Source organism: Babylonia areolata, chromosome 10 (assembly GCF_041734735.1).
Source record: "Babylonia areolata isolate BAREFJ2019XMU chromosome 10, ASM4173473v1, whole genome shotgun sequence".
In the NCBI taxonomy this organism is placed as follows: Eukaryota; Metazoa; Mollusca; class Gastropoda; order Neogastropoda; family Buccinidae; genus Babylonia; species Babylonia areolata.
Genome location: NC_134885.1, coordinates 26,615,307 through 26,630,036, shown reverse-complemented (window position 1 = coordinate 26,630,036; position 14,730 = coordinate 26,615,307). Strand labels below are relative to the sequence as shown.

At 42.2% G+C, this 14,730-nt stretch overlaps 1 protein-coding gene across 3 annotated transcripts in view; it reads left to right on the top strand.

The window, feature by feature from the left end:
• Positions 1-14,730, top strand: part of LOC143286918 (oxysterol-binding protein-related protein 8-like) — an 82,324-nt gene that overhangs the window by 46,215 nt on the left and 21,379 nt on the right. For all 3 annotated transcript variants that reach the window (XM_076594867.1, XM_076594869.1, XM_076594868.1), the window contains 3 exons: positions 719-857; positions 13,431-13,573; positions 14,457-14,528. In XM_076594867.1, coding sequence (XP_076450982.1) covers positions 719-857; positions 13,431-13,573; positions 14,457-14,528 — 354 coding nt within the window. The remainder of the gene's footprint in view (positions 1-718; positions 858-13,430; positions 13,574-14,456; positions 14,529-14,730) is intronic.

Genomic DNA, 14,730 nt, shown 5'->3' with positions numbered 1-14,730 from the left:
TGTACATAGTCATATCAGATCATGATGTCATTGCCAATGTCTGTTCAGTCATATTGGGTCATGATGTCACTGCTGTATGTCTGTTCATAGTGGTATCAGATCGTTATGTCACTGATATGTGTCTATCCACATTCACATCAGATCATGATGTCACTGTTGTATGTCTGTCTATACTCATATCAGATCATGATGTCACTTCTGTATGTCTGTACATAGTCATAATCAGGTCATGATGTCACTGCTATATGTCTGTAGATAGTCATATCAGATCATGATGTCACTGCTGTATGTCTGTACATGGTCATAATCAGGTAATGATGTCACTGCTATATGTCTGTAGATAGTCATATCAGATCATGATGTCACTGCTGTATGTCTATACTCATATCGGATCATGATGTCACTGCTGTATGTCTGTAGATAGTTATATCAGATCATGATGTCACTGCTGTATGTCTATACTCATATCGGATCATGATGTCACTGCTGTATGTCTGTAGATAGTTATATCAGATCATGATGTCACTGCTGTATGTCTATACTCATATCGGATCATGATGTCACTGCTGTATGTCTATACTCATATCGGATCATGATGTCACTGCTGTATGTCTGTACATAGTCATATCAGATCATGAAGTCACTGCTGTAGGCCTGTCATATCAGGTCATGATATCAGTGCTGTCCAGTCATATCAGATCTGTGTGTTTGTGTGCAGAATCCCACACCGTATCCAGGGGAAGAAGATCAGAACAGCACCAATCTCGCCAATACCTTTGCCCACAACTATCACTCCATGAGGGCCCAGGAGGGCAGCATGAATGACAGCGACCTGGAGAGACACTTCGAAAACCAAGGTAACTGTTAGACTTCCCTCTTCACTTATCTAGCTCACACTGTCTCTGTGTGCCCAGCATGCGTGAATGCTGTAAGAAGTGTGTGTGTGTGTGTGTGCATGTGTGTGTGTGCTATCTTTGCCCAATTTGCCAAATTTTTGTTTGACGTGATCTTCCAGTATTGTTTGGTTGGTTTGTCATGGTGACGGAGTGTTTTGGGGATGAGAGGCATGATTTCTGTTACTTCTCAGATGTGTTGTAGTCAGCCCATTAATCATCCACATTCTCCTTTGTCTTGTTCATATTTTCCACTTGCTCAGACACAGTAAGGTTTACTAATATGAGATTCCTACTTACTGATATGTGATACTGGTTGCTGTGACACTAAATGTTGTTTTGCCAGACACCTCAGAGCAGTCTGTTAGGAGACAGTGTGAGAGGGAGCACAGACCTTTCGTTCAAATCATACCCCTCAAAGGCCTGCATGACCACATTGACTATAGCAGGAACAATCTTTCAGGTGACTCCAATGGTCAGAAAATTCCAGTGGCCACTAGCACTGTCAACAGTCATGTGGGTCCCATGAAGGGGACAATCACTGAAGGCCTTGGTCATAAAAACTCCTGTACCTGTGGGCATACAGACAACAGAAAAAGCTCCATAACCAACAAGAGGGATGCCGGGAAAAGTTCAGTTAGCTGTGAGAAAATTGATCCCCAAAGCAGGGAAAGTTCAGTTACCTACGAGACAAATTATGACCAAAGAGTAGCTGTCAATGACACAACAGTTCCGAAACACCGCATTTCTAAAACGAAAATTCCTCTGAAGATAGATTCAAGTCGTTTATTAAGTCCTCAGAGACCCCAGGCCACTCACTCATCAAGTGGTTTATCAAGTCTTCAGATACCCCAGTCTGCTCATTCATCAAGTCAGTCACCAAGTCCTCAGCAACCCCAGTGTGTTCATTCATCTTGTCAGTCACCAAGTCCTCAGAGACTCCAGTGTGCTCATTCATCAAGTCAGTCACCAAGTCCTCAAAGACTCCAGTGTGCTCATTCATCAAGTCAGTCCGCTTATTCATCAAGTCAGTCACCAAGTCCTCGGAGACCCCAGGTCGCTTATTCATCAAGTCAGTCACCAAGTCCTCAAAGACCCCAGGCCGCTTATTCATCAAGTCAGTCACCAAGTCCTCAGGGACTCCAGTCTCCATATTCATCAAGTTCTTCACCAAGTTGTCAGACATCCAGGTCAGCTCTGTCATTCTACAGTAAACCTTGCTATGGTGAAACAAGAGATGCCTTGTTCAGTGTGCCTGATTCAAAAGCTACAAGTCCCAAAGTCGGTGTGACTTTTGCTTTTGAGCAGGAATCAGAAGAGGAGAAAGGGAATTATACAGCACCTCTCCTAACTAGTGAGGATGAACAGTGCAGTTTGCCTTTTGTGTTGAAGAAGGTCTGTTGTAAAACCATGCCTGTGATAGTGGACACGAAAAGGAATGATTTTAGTTTCAACTCTCCTGTGAATTCTGTGGGCACTGGTCGGTCTGTGAAGTCAGATGAACAGTCCCACACTAAGGCTTTCTTGTATAAGCCCTCCAGGCCAAGCAGTCAAATGGATTCAACAGGTTACACCAAAGCTGATAACACCCCTGATACAACCAAGTCTTCATCCTTACAGAGTAAATGTTTTATACCAGAAGGTGTAAAATGCTTTGAGATGATGCTTCAGAATCACCGCAATAACCTGAGGAAGGTGGGGCACTTAATAGCCAGAGATAAAGGGCCAAGAGAGGACAGCCAATCCATCAAGACTTCACTTCATTCTGGAGAGTTTAATGTGGATAATAACAAAGGCAACCCTTATAATATGTTCTCAAACTTTTTTGCCTCAAATGTCTCAAAATCACCAGGCCCAGCCCGGAAAATGGAGCCAAGGGATTTTGCAAAATATCCCCCCACAAATTCAAAAAAGAATAGTGGTGGCATAAGCAGGGGCAGGCTGCACTGGATGTTTCCTGACATGAAGTTTTATGATGCAGATGTTTCCTGCACACAAAGCACCAAAAGCAGTACTCGAGAGGGCCACAGTGTGTATGATTGGTGGGCTAGAGAGGGTGGTCTGTTCAAACAGAAGACTGCAGAACCTCCAGTAGCAAGACAGCACCACAGTCCAGATCAACAAAGTCAGTTGAAGATCAATAGTGGTGCATGGTTGAAAGTAGACCGAAGCACTCAAACCATTCAGCAAGGTACAGATAGAATAAGTCACCATCAGCATCCTTCAATGATTGGGACTGGAGATGGTAGAAAATTGTCTATTAAGTGGTCATCACAAGCTACTAAACATGCAGATTTTCCTTCCTCATCTGGCCCTGTCCTGCAGGATATATTCTTCAGCACAGCAGATGCAGGCACTCAGTCAGAGTACACCACTTTAAGCAGTACGGAGACAGAATCCATGTCCAGTCATTCAGGATCATCACAGTTGACAGATCATACCGTCAGATCTGACTCTGGCACACAGAGCTCCAGAAGCAGAACCTCCCAGTCCAGAACCAGCGACTCTGAAGAAGACAGCAGCAGTGACACCCAATCCCGATCCCAAACCTCTGACCAAAGAAGAAGGAGAGTGAGGTGGAGGAGGGGGAAGGCTGCATCAACAGACACAGGTGTGTTATCCCCGGCCAGTCAGGATTCCAACATCACAAACAGCACAGACAGCCCGTCCGATGACTTATCGCGAGTCAGCTACATTTCTGAACTGGCCAGTTCTTTGAAGGTGGAGCCCAGTGAGTCAGCCAGCAGCACGGACCACAACGACTCTGCCAGAGGGAGCCACAGCTTTTCCAAAAAATACGTCACAACCAGGGTCAGGCCCCGAACAGCTTTTTCTCGTAGCCAGAGTCCCCGCCACAGCAGTCGACGATATCGAAAAAATGAGACAACCGCAAAAGGTAGCAAAATCAATACACACAGGAAGTCACATAAAGAAGATGAAAAAAGAGAATCTAAGAAAAGGAGGAAAAGAGAACCAGAGAAGGGAAAAGCTGAAGGTGGAAAATTGAGGAAAAAAAAAAAAGAGGGAGATGAAGAAGGTGGAAAGAAAAAGAAGAAAAAGCACAAATCAAAAGAAAAGGACAATGTACCAGATGGAAAAGGTGGGGAAGAAGGAGGAAGCAAGAAGAAAAAAGGATCTGAAGAAGGCAAAGGTGAATCTGGAGATGAGGGTGGTAAAAAGAAGAAAAAGAAAAAACACAAAGAAAAAGAACCAAAAGAAGAAGCAGGCAAGGAACATGGCAAAAAGAAAAAGAAGAAACACAAGAAAGACAAAGAAGGGGGAGAAACTGAGGACAAATCAAAAACTGAGGAAAAATCAAAAACTGAGGAAAAATCAAAAACAGATCAGCCAGAGGAAGAAGGCGGAAAGAAGAAAAAGAGCAAAAAGAAAAAAAAGAAACACAAAAAACACAAAGAAGGGCCTGAAGGGGAGAAATCAGAAGGAGGGACAGGTGAGGAAGAAGGTAAAAAGGACAAAGAAGGAGAGGGAGAAGGAGTGGAAAAGCCAGCACAGCAGACAGGTGGAGAAGAGAAGGCAGACACCGCAGAATCTACAGAGGAAGGGGAAGATAAGAAGGACAAGAAGAAGAAAAAAAAGAAGAAGAAGAAGAAGAAGAAAAAGGGGGAAGAGGCAGCTGGTCATGAAGCTGCTCCAGCTGAGGGAGAGGCAGCAGCAGCAGGCGCATTGGAAGAGAGCACCAAACATCTGGCTCCAAGCACTTCCGAAGAGAGCCAGGCTGTCAGCTTGTCAGATGCTAAGGCAGCACAGTCATCAACTTCCATGTCAAAAACATCTGGTATTTCTGCACAATCTTCAGAGGCATCAGTTAAGGCAGAAGATGCAGGCTCTTCACCAGCGCCTGAGGCAGTCAGTAAGGACATTGGCTCAAGCTCAGGCATTTCACAGCCTGGCACAGGGAGCAATTTGGAAGTGGCCCCATCTGATGAAATGACAACAGCGACGTCTGCCACATCCTCTTCATCCATGCCGTCCCCACTACCACCTGAGCATTTGGATCGTAGAACATCCACCAGTGAAAATGATGACCTTGTGTTCGACATGCCATTCTGCATCCAGAATACAGAAGCATGGAAAGGAGCCCAAGGACCCTTGACAGACCAAACGGGGGGGACGCCGGTTTTATCTGAGCTGTGTCCCAAGTGTGCTGAGACGCTGAAAAAACACCGACTGGGCCAGGATGATACAGCTGCTGCTGCTGGATCACCAGTGTTTGTGGCTCAAAAGTACAAAGTTGTCCCTGCAGAGGATGCTGCACAGGATGCACAGAACTTGCCCACCCAAGAGGACACCTCGTCAGAAAAGAGAAGTGCAGATCCCACCAAGGCCAAAGGCGTTGCAGAACCTTCAACTGGTGACCAAACGGTTTCCAAACAACACCCAAGCTCTGGTAAGTTTCTTTGTCACTTTCCCCCAAACAACAATTTGTCAGAGTCAAGTATTTTCATTCATAGCCCTACCTCCCTGTTTTGTCCCAGTTTGCAAAGGACGTGCAGGAAACTTGATACCCAACATGCGGAAAGGGCACACTGGAAACATTTTGTCCCACATTTTAAATGACAGGCAGGAAACATTGTGTCCACATGTAGAGGACAGCCAGGAATCATTTTGCCCCACATCCAGAAAGGACAGACAAACATTTTGTCCAAGTTGTGGAAAGGACAGACTGGAATACTTTGGCATGCATTTATGAGACATGAAACATTCTTCCCCAGACGCAGTAAAGAAATATTTGATATTGCCCCACATGCATGTGAATGACTGGTGTGAAAGCGCTTAGATTTGTCTATGCACAAGATTCAGCACTATATAAATACTATCATTATTAGTATTATTATTATGTGCACATGACAGACAAAACGTTTTGCACCATGTGTGTAAAGGACAGACAGGAAACATTTTGTCCCAGTTGTATAAAGGACATGCAGGAAATATTTTGTCTCGTTTGTGTAAAGGACATACAGGAAACATTTTGTCCTAGTTGTGTAAAGGACAGGCAGGAAATATTTTGCCTCATTTGTGTAAAGGACAGGCAGGAACCAATATGCCCCACATCTCGAAAAGACCGAAACATTTGCCTCACATGTGCAAAGGACAAACAGGAAATAGTATGCCAGTATGTATAAAGGACATACAGGAAACATTTTGCCACACATGTGTAAAGGACATACAGGAAACATTTTGCCCCACATGTGTAAAGGACAGACAAGAACATTTTGCCACACACATGAAAAGAACATACAGGAAATATTTTGTCCCACATGTGAAGGACAGGCAGGAAATAGTATGCCCATATGTTTAAAGGACGTACAGGAAACATTTTACCCCACATGGGTAATGGACAGGCAGGAAATAGTATGCCCATATGTTTAAAGGATGTACAGGAAACATTTTGCCCCACATGTGTAAAGGACACACAGGAAACATTTTGCCCCACATGTGTAAAGGACAAACATTTTGCCCTACACATGTAAAAGACATAAACATTTTGCCCTACACGTGTAAAGGACATAAACATTTTGCCCCACATGTGTGAAGGACATACAGGAAGTATTTTGCCCAGCATGTATAAAAGGATAGACAAGAAACATTTTACTCCACATGTGTAAAGGACATACAGGAAATATTTTGCCCCATGTATAAAGGACATACAGGAAACATTTTGCCCCATATGTGTAAAGGACAGACAAGAAACATTTTGCCCTACATGTGTAAAGGACATACAGGAAATATTTTACTCCATGTGTGTAAAGGACAGACATAAAATAAAGGACAGGTAACACCTTTCTTGTGTGTTAAAGATTGACCGGAAATAGTTCACCCTACATTTGCAAAGGACAGACAAGACACTATTTCCCCCACATCCATAAGAAGTAAACGAGGAAGCAGTTCATTGTCTCTGTGAAACTGAGGTAAACAATGTCCTTGCCTCCTGGTTTCTGATAAGCTGTCTGCTTAAAGTAGTGTGTTAGTGTTCATTAACTCATTAGTGCGCTGTATCAGTTGTCTTCAGTCATCAGTTTTGGTGGAACATAGATTTAAGAGAGTGTTTACCAACAGACTTGATATTTTGTCCATAAAAATGTCTGTTAATTATGAATTATAACATTTTGCATTCTGTTTCTGGATGCTTGAGAGAAGGGTCAAAAATAGAAAAGCAGGTGTGTGTGGGTGTGTGATGGTTAGAAGCAGGTGACAGGTGATGTGAAACGGTGTGTGGGTGTGTGACACTCAAAAGCAGGTGACAGATGATGCAAAACAGTGTGTGGGTGTGTGACACTCAAAAGCAGGTGACAGGTGATGTGAAACAGTGTGTGGGTGTGTGACACTCAAAAGCAGGTGACAGGTGATGCAAAACAGTGTGTGGGTGTGTGACAGTCAAAAGCAGGTGACAGGTGATGTGAAACAGTGTGTGGGTGTGTGACAGTCAAAAGCAGGTGACAGATGATGCAAAACAGTGTGTGGGTGTTTGACACTCAAAAGCAGGTGACAGGTGATGTGAAACAGTATGTAGGTGTGTGACAGTCAAAAGCAGGTGACAGGTGATGTGAAATAGTCTGTGGGTGTGTGACAGTCAAAAGTAGGTGGCAGGTGATGTGAACGAACGAACATTTTTATTCAATAAAGGCCGTGGCCCCTCAAGAAGGGGATCAGTGAACACAAATTGTCACATTCCAGAACAATGTGGAACAGAAAACATCTAACTACAATTCTAAGAATGCACATGCACACACAAAAAGCACAGTTAATCACATATCAAACTGCAGATTTTGAATGCCTTATACAAGTATATAGCAAACTGTTTTACAATGGTTTCATTTGTTGATGACATTAGCAAGGAAAGTTGAAACAGAGGTGGATGTCTATGATATTTTTGTGGAATTAACTGTAGCCTAAGGTCATTAAAGGCAGGGCAACGTAACACGAAGTGAAGTTCATTTTCTTCAGCACATCTGCACAAGGGACAAATAATATCATGATCATTCAATTTACTATAACGATAACGATGAAGAGAGAGATCGGAAATCCCAAATCTAAACAGTGTCATAATATATTTCAAATGCCTATCCATCATCATTGACAGATAAATCGGAAGTGAATGCATTGAAATAAACAGCCTATAAAACTCAAATCGATTGCTATCTTGAATGTGGTACGACCATACTTGCCATCTACAATCAGTTAATCTATTTCGAAATGTACGGATAAATCCATTTATATCCCCTACTCCCTGCTGTAACCACACATAACCAAATCCCATTTCATATAACTTAATTCTCACCATTGATACCCAGTTTTTCTTACCCCTTACATCCAAATCATATAACATATTATATGCTTTTCTTGGCAACCTAAAATCTTCATTTGTGTTAATTTTAACCAGTAAGAGATACATCTTGTCACAGAATTGAGATACATCGGATATCTTTTTGTCTCGCCATAGATCAAATCATTAGGCATTTTCATACTTACTCCTAGAAACTTTTTCAACACAAATAAATGTACATTCTCACAAAATACTGCAGCATTAGACAGACCCCAAATTTCAGCTCCGTACTAAACAATAGCTTGTATCTGAGAATCAAATAGTTTCATAAGCAACTCAAAAGAATGATTTTCTAAAGTTACCATTTTTTTCATAATACAAAGTAATGCGTGTTTAGCTCTACTTGATAAATCCTTACATGCAGCTGTGAAATGGCAGGTGATGCAAAACAGTGTGTGGGTGTGTCAGGGGCAGGTGCGGCAGCAGACCAGGGGGCGGTGTCCAATCTGGAAGAGCTGAAGGTAGCGGTGTGCAATGTGAAGCTGAAGAAGCTGACCACCGAGCGGCAGAAACTGGAGCTGGAGAAGATGAACCTGCGCATGGACATCCTGGTGAAGGAGGACCACCTCAACCAGGAGTACGGCAAGGATAAGTGGCGCCCCCTGATGCCTCCTGACCCTGTGGACACCCCCTACTCCCCAGGTGGGGCCAGTGCCCAGGGGGTCAACCACTCCCAGAACAGGCAGAACTCAGGCACACGCTGCTGCGCCTCTTTACCCTACAGGCAGTTGAGTGCTGTGCAGTGGTGGTCCAAATCTGATGAGGACCATCAGTCTGGCTTCTTTGACCAGAGTGGACATGACTGGGGTGTGCTGGAGGGAATGTCAGTGGGCAGGAGTGGCTTGATGGAGGACAACTGTAACCAGCACAGACAGGAGCAGAGCCACCTCACCAGCTGTGCTTACCTGAAACCTGAGCAACAGGAATGGTGCTATTTTCCTTCCTCACATGGGGCTCATGAAGGGTGTGGCCATCTGGTCCAGAATCAAGCCCATGGAAAGCACTGCCAAATAGGGAATGTGAATGCAAAAATTAGAAAAAGGAGGAGAAAATTTCCGTCTGGTAAACAGAAAATAGTGAATGGACACCTTGTGGAAGAGGAAAGGGGCGAGATGAAAAAATCATCATGGGGCATTCTGGCTTTCAAGCTGACTAAATGATAACCAGTGCAGCAGTTTAAGCAGGGAAAAAACAAAGTGCAGCACCTCCAGTCAACAAAATTTGATGAATACTGTCCATGTGTGGATGGAGGACATGACGCTATTGTCATGCATTTACATTCTGAAATCAAAAAGACCTCCACAGTGACCCAGTTTTTATTGTTCAGACTCACATCTCGCTGTTTGTCCTGGGCAGCTCCTCCATGGAGCAGGTGACCAGCACAGTACTTGCAGAACCATCAGTCAGGAAAAGATTGGGCACTGTGTGCGTGGCCACGAGGAGGAAAGAGATAGCAACCAGAGACATGCAGGTGCAGATGTGGCACTGAAGCTGATTTTTGGTGATTTGAAATTGTGTGGGGCCTGTGCATGATATGTTGCTTTCCAGCTGAAACAGCAGAAGCAGAAACACTGCATTTTAAAAACCATTTTTTCTCTTCTTTTGGAGACACTGAGATAGTTAAAACAACTGTAAAGATAAACAATGAAAATATTGTGTACAAAATAAATTGAAATTTAAAAAAAAAGGATTTTACGTTATACAATACAATGCAGTACAGTACAGTATAGTGCAGTACAGCACAGTACAGTATAGTACAGTTCAGAACAGTACAGTACAGTATGGTACATCAGAGTACAGGGGAAATTTGTGTCTGCTCATACACATACATTTAAAATCACATAAGAATGCAAGCATTAGAACATACAGGCATTGACATACATCTTTTTAAAAGATGTACAGAATTTTAAAAAAGCCTTCATTTTACACTAATAGACACATGCAATTGATCCACACTATTCCTCTCTTCATCTCATTTGCACGTACACATGCATACACACATTCTCTCACACACACGCATGCACACACACACACACACACACACACACACACACACTCACACACATTCATATGAATGTAATATATGTGTAAAAATGTAAGCATGAAATCATGCAGAAATAAAAGAACATGTATATATGTGGAAAACCCTGAAAGAATGGCATTCAATATCAGTGTAGTATACGTTTTGTGCCATGTGTATAAATGGTTTGTTGAGTGAGTGATTGACTGCATCAGTGAGTGAACGAACTTTGAACTTCACCATTTTTATGGTATAGAGGATGACAGTAACAAAAGCAATATGTATGTCTTTGTTGTTCAGTTCAAAAACAAAATAGTCTTTCCTCACCTCTACTGCAGTTGTGACAAAATAATTCTGTTACAAATAACTGAGCCAAGAATGACAGGACAATCAAGTGTTAAATGGATTATGAACCCAAACTTGTGTACACTGCTAACACATGGAAGAGAAAAAGAAAGAAGGAAAGAAAAAGAAAAAACTGAAATGAAAATGTTTATTTTACTTTGTTTGGGTATTAAGACACACAGTTTGGTTTGCAGTGTACCCAGAAACATGTTTCTTATTAGTGAGCATGCTCACGTGCAAGTGGTGAGAAAGCGAGTGGTAAGGGCAAGGAGTACATGTGCAAAGAAATGAATATGAGATGGGAAGTTAATTTTATCCTTACCTTGCAGCAAAGATGCTCAAAAAGCTACCTAGCCTTGACTCAAAAGAACCTAGCCACTCTTGCCACAAGCACCTTCATAGCATGTATCGCAAGAAGTTCGTCTTACTAGCATGTAAGAAACATGCCTCAGGACTGGTCGTAAACATTTCAGATTTATAAAAAAAATCAGACACTTCCATCCTTGCTTAATAAAGCCAGTAATGATTTACACAGTGTTAGTTGGCTGGTCAGTTCGGAGATTGACAGCTACCGACAAGCATCTGGTTTCTGTCCATGTCTGTGTTCTTCCTGGTGATCGTATCAATGTAGATAAATGGCAATGAATAAAACAGTTCTCCCTCTGTTGCCAGATTTGCTGCCAGCATCTGATTTTGTTTTTGTATGTTCATTTATTCAAGTTTACATACTGATTTTTTATTATTATTATTTTTTTTTTAATTCATTTGCATGTGTTTGTTACGTGAAAAAATTGAGTTTAGCACATTGAGATCAGCACAGTTATATTGCCTTGAGGAATTCAATTCATTGCGTCATTTTTGACTCACTTGTGTAAACAAAGTGAGTCTATGTTTTAACCCGGTCCCGGTGTTCAGTTGTCTGTGTGTGTCTGTGTGTCCGTGGTAAACTTTAACATTGACATTTTCTCTGCAACTACTTTGTCAGTTGACACCAAATTTGGCATAAAAATAGGAAAAATTCAGTTCTTTCCAGTCATCTTGTTTAAAACAATATTGCGCCTCTGGGATGGGCACCAAAAAATAAAGAATGAAGCCTAATTATATGCAAACTGCATTTATTGTTATATTTAGATTTTTTGTATTTTCTAAACTTGGCACTTTGATCTGATATTCTGACCCAACAGCTAGAGCAGTCATTATGATCATTTTTTGTTCAAACAGGAACTTCTTTTGCTAAGCATGGAAGTTTTATTTATTTTGCAAACGTTTTGGTGCAGATAGTAAAAAAGGGAAATTACTCTGTAATGCTAGGGGAGTTAATTTGCTTTAAACTGATCTTTTTCATCTTAAACATTACATTTTGAAATTATACTCAATACATAAAAAGCTTGGATTTGTTTTTAAGTGTATCACAAGTGAGTCTTGAAGGCCTTGCCTCTCTTGTTCTTTATGCATGTGATTGTGTTCACCTGAGCTGTGGAATTGACAAATTTGTTGGCAGTTGCCAGCTTTTTGTTTTGTCTTGAGTCTTTAACAAGAATCAGGAAGCCATATTCATGCCTCAGATTTATTTTCTTTCCCATCATAAAGCTGCATATTGTGGCATTTGAATTTTGTTATGAAATGAATTTGTTGTTGTTTCTTTTATCTTAGTGCAACATGTGGATGCCAGAGATATCAATGCTTGTAGGACTTATGGTTTTTGATATGCGTATCACACACACACACACACACACACACAACACACACACACACACACACACACACACAAACACACACACACACACACACACACACACACACACACACACACACACAAATTCACACACACACAAACACACACACACACACACACACACACACCCCAGACACACATGCTCGCACTCACACACTCACACTCATACTTACTCTCACATACACACACACACACACACACTCAAAACACACACACACATTCACACACATTTACACACACACACACACACACCCCCCAGACACACATGCTCACACTCACACACTCATACTCACACTCACATACACACACACTCAAAACACACACACTCAAAACACACACACACACACACACACACACACACACACACACAGAAAGAGAGAGAGAGAGATTCAAGACTCAGAACTTTATTACTCAAGGATAAAGATTTTAGGCATCGCCCAGTCTTTTAGACTGTCCCTGTGACAGTAACAGTAACGAGAGAGAGAGAGAGAGAGAGAGAGAGATTGTGTGTGTAGCATATTTTATTTCTGTCTTTTATTTTATGTCTCAAATGATTGTTACAGATTGTGTGAATGTGTCCAGTTGGGTAAGTGCGTGTGTATGGATGAGCAAGAGTGCATGCATGTGTGTGAAAGGTTCAAATTAAAATTCCAAATGGGGACTCAGTGCAGATAATGTGTCCGGAAAAAAGAAGTCCCTTGGTTTTAAAAAATGTATGTGAATAAAAATCATAGCTTTGCTCGAGTTTGTGACTTAAAAAAAGAAAAAAAAGGAAATACCATCAGGAGTTAGAGATGTGGAGTAAGGGATCTCTGTTCCATTACATAGTCATGTTTGTAAACCAAACAACAACAAAAGAAAACAATCAGTTAAGATATAAATGCTAAAATAGTAAAGATGGTTTTTGTGCAGTCTTTCACAATTGAATTTGAAAGTAGAGTCCACTGAAAGAAACAAGGTGATGGTAACGATGGTATTTTTATTGGTTTTTGTCCAGTCTTTTGCCATTAAATTTGAAGTACAGTCCACGGAAAGAAACACAAGGTGATGGTAACAATGGTATTGTCATCACTGTATCATGTCACTGTGCAGGTCTGGACGAGGACAAGTCAGAACGGGAGGACACTGACACCTCTCCCTCAGAATTTGAGGAGGACCTGCGGCCACGCCACAACATCCTTGATCCCCCCACTGAGACCAGCTATTTTGTCAACAAACAGGAAGAATTGGGCCAGGTGCGTTGGTGTGGGTTGACATGTTTTCATTCTTAGGGAGAGGGTAAGCTAGGCGCTTTCATGTGGGGTGACAGGTTTAGCTTGGAGAGGGGGTGGGCCAGGTGTGTGACAGGTTTACCATTGAGAGGGGCTGGGTTAGGTGTGTTGTGTGACAGGTCTTCCTTGGAGAGGGGGGGGGGACAGGTGTGTTGTGTGACAGGTTTAGCTTGGAGAGGGTGGGCCAGGTGTGTTGTGTGACAGGTTTACCTTGGAGAGGGGATGGGCCAGGTGTGTTGTGTGACAGGTCTACCTTGGAGAGAGGATGGGCCAGGTGTGTGACAGGTCTACCTTGGAGAGGGGGTGGGACAGGTGTGTTGTGTGACAGGTCTACCTTGGAGAGAGGATGGGCCAGGTGTGTGACAGGTCTACCTTGGAGAGGGGGTGGGACAGGTGTGTTGTGTGACAGGTTTACCTTGGAGATGGTGGGCCAGGTGTGTGGTAGGTCTACCTTGGAGAGAGGATGGGCCAGGTGTGTTGTGTGACAGGTTTACCATGTAATGATGATAATGATATTTTATTTTTATGTAGCGCTATGATTCAAGCATAAGCAAACTCTAAACGCTTTACAAATCCAGTACCTAAACTGAAGCAAGAAAGCACATAAAAAGTAGTAGAAACATAAAACAGAATCATTAATATTATAAAACACAATGCACAAAACCCACAAAGTAACATACTAACGTGTATGGATGAGATAGGTGTTGATCAACAGAATACAGAAATAGAATGGAGTGCCTTGATTATGCAGAGGCTGATTGAAAAGGGGTTTGTTTAGATTTGTTTTAAAAGATGTGAGTGAGGGACTGTGACAGACTAGAAAAAAAGATGAGTGTTTTGCTTTCAGAGAGGGGATGAGTGCCAAACAGAGGAGGTGAACGACGAAAACAAGGGGTTGATATGGACTCTAGTCAAACAGGTGTGTTGCATGCTCTCTTGTCTGCTTTTACTTCTTCTCTTTCTTTAACTCTGAAAACTGAAGACAAAAGTAGTGGCAGAAAAGGAGTGGATTCCAAAGAACAGTGGACAAGACTGCGTGCCCTGTCTGTATGTTTCACCAGACAAGCTTGTGGCAGCAAGTAGACAAATCAACATTTCCAGCCTTCTGAAGAATCTGAAAA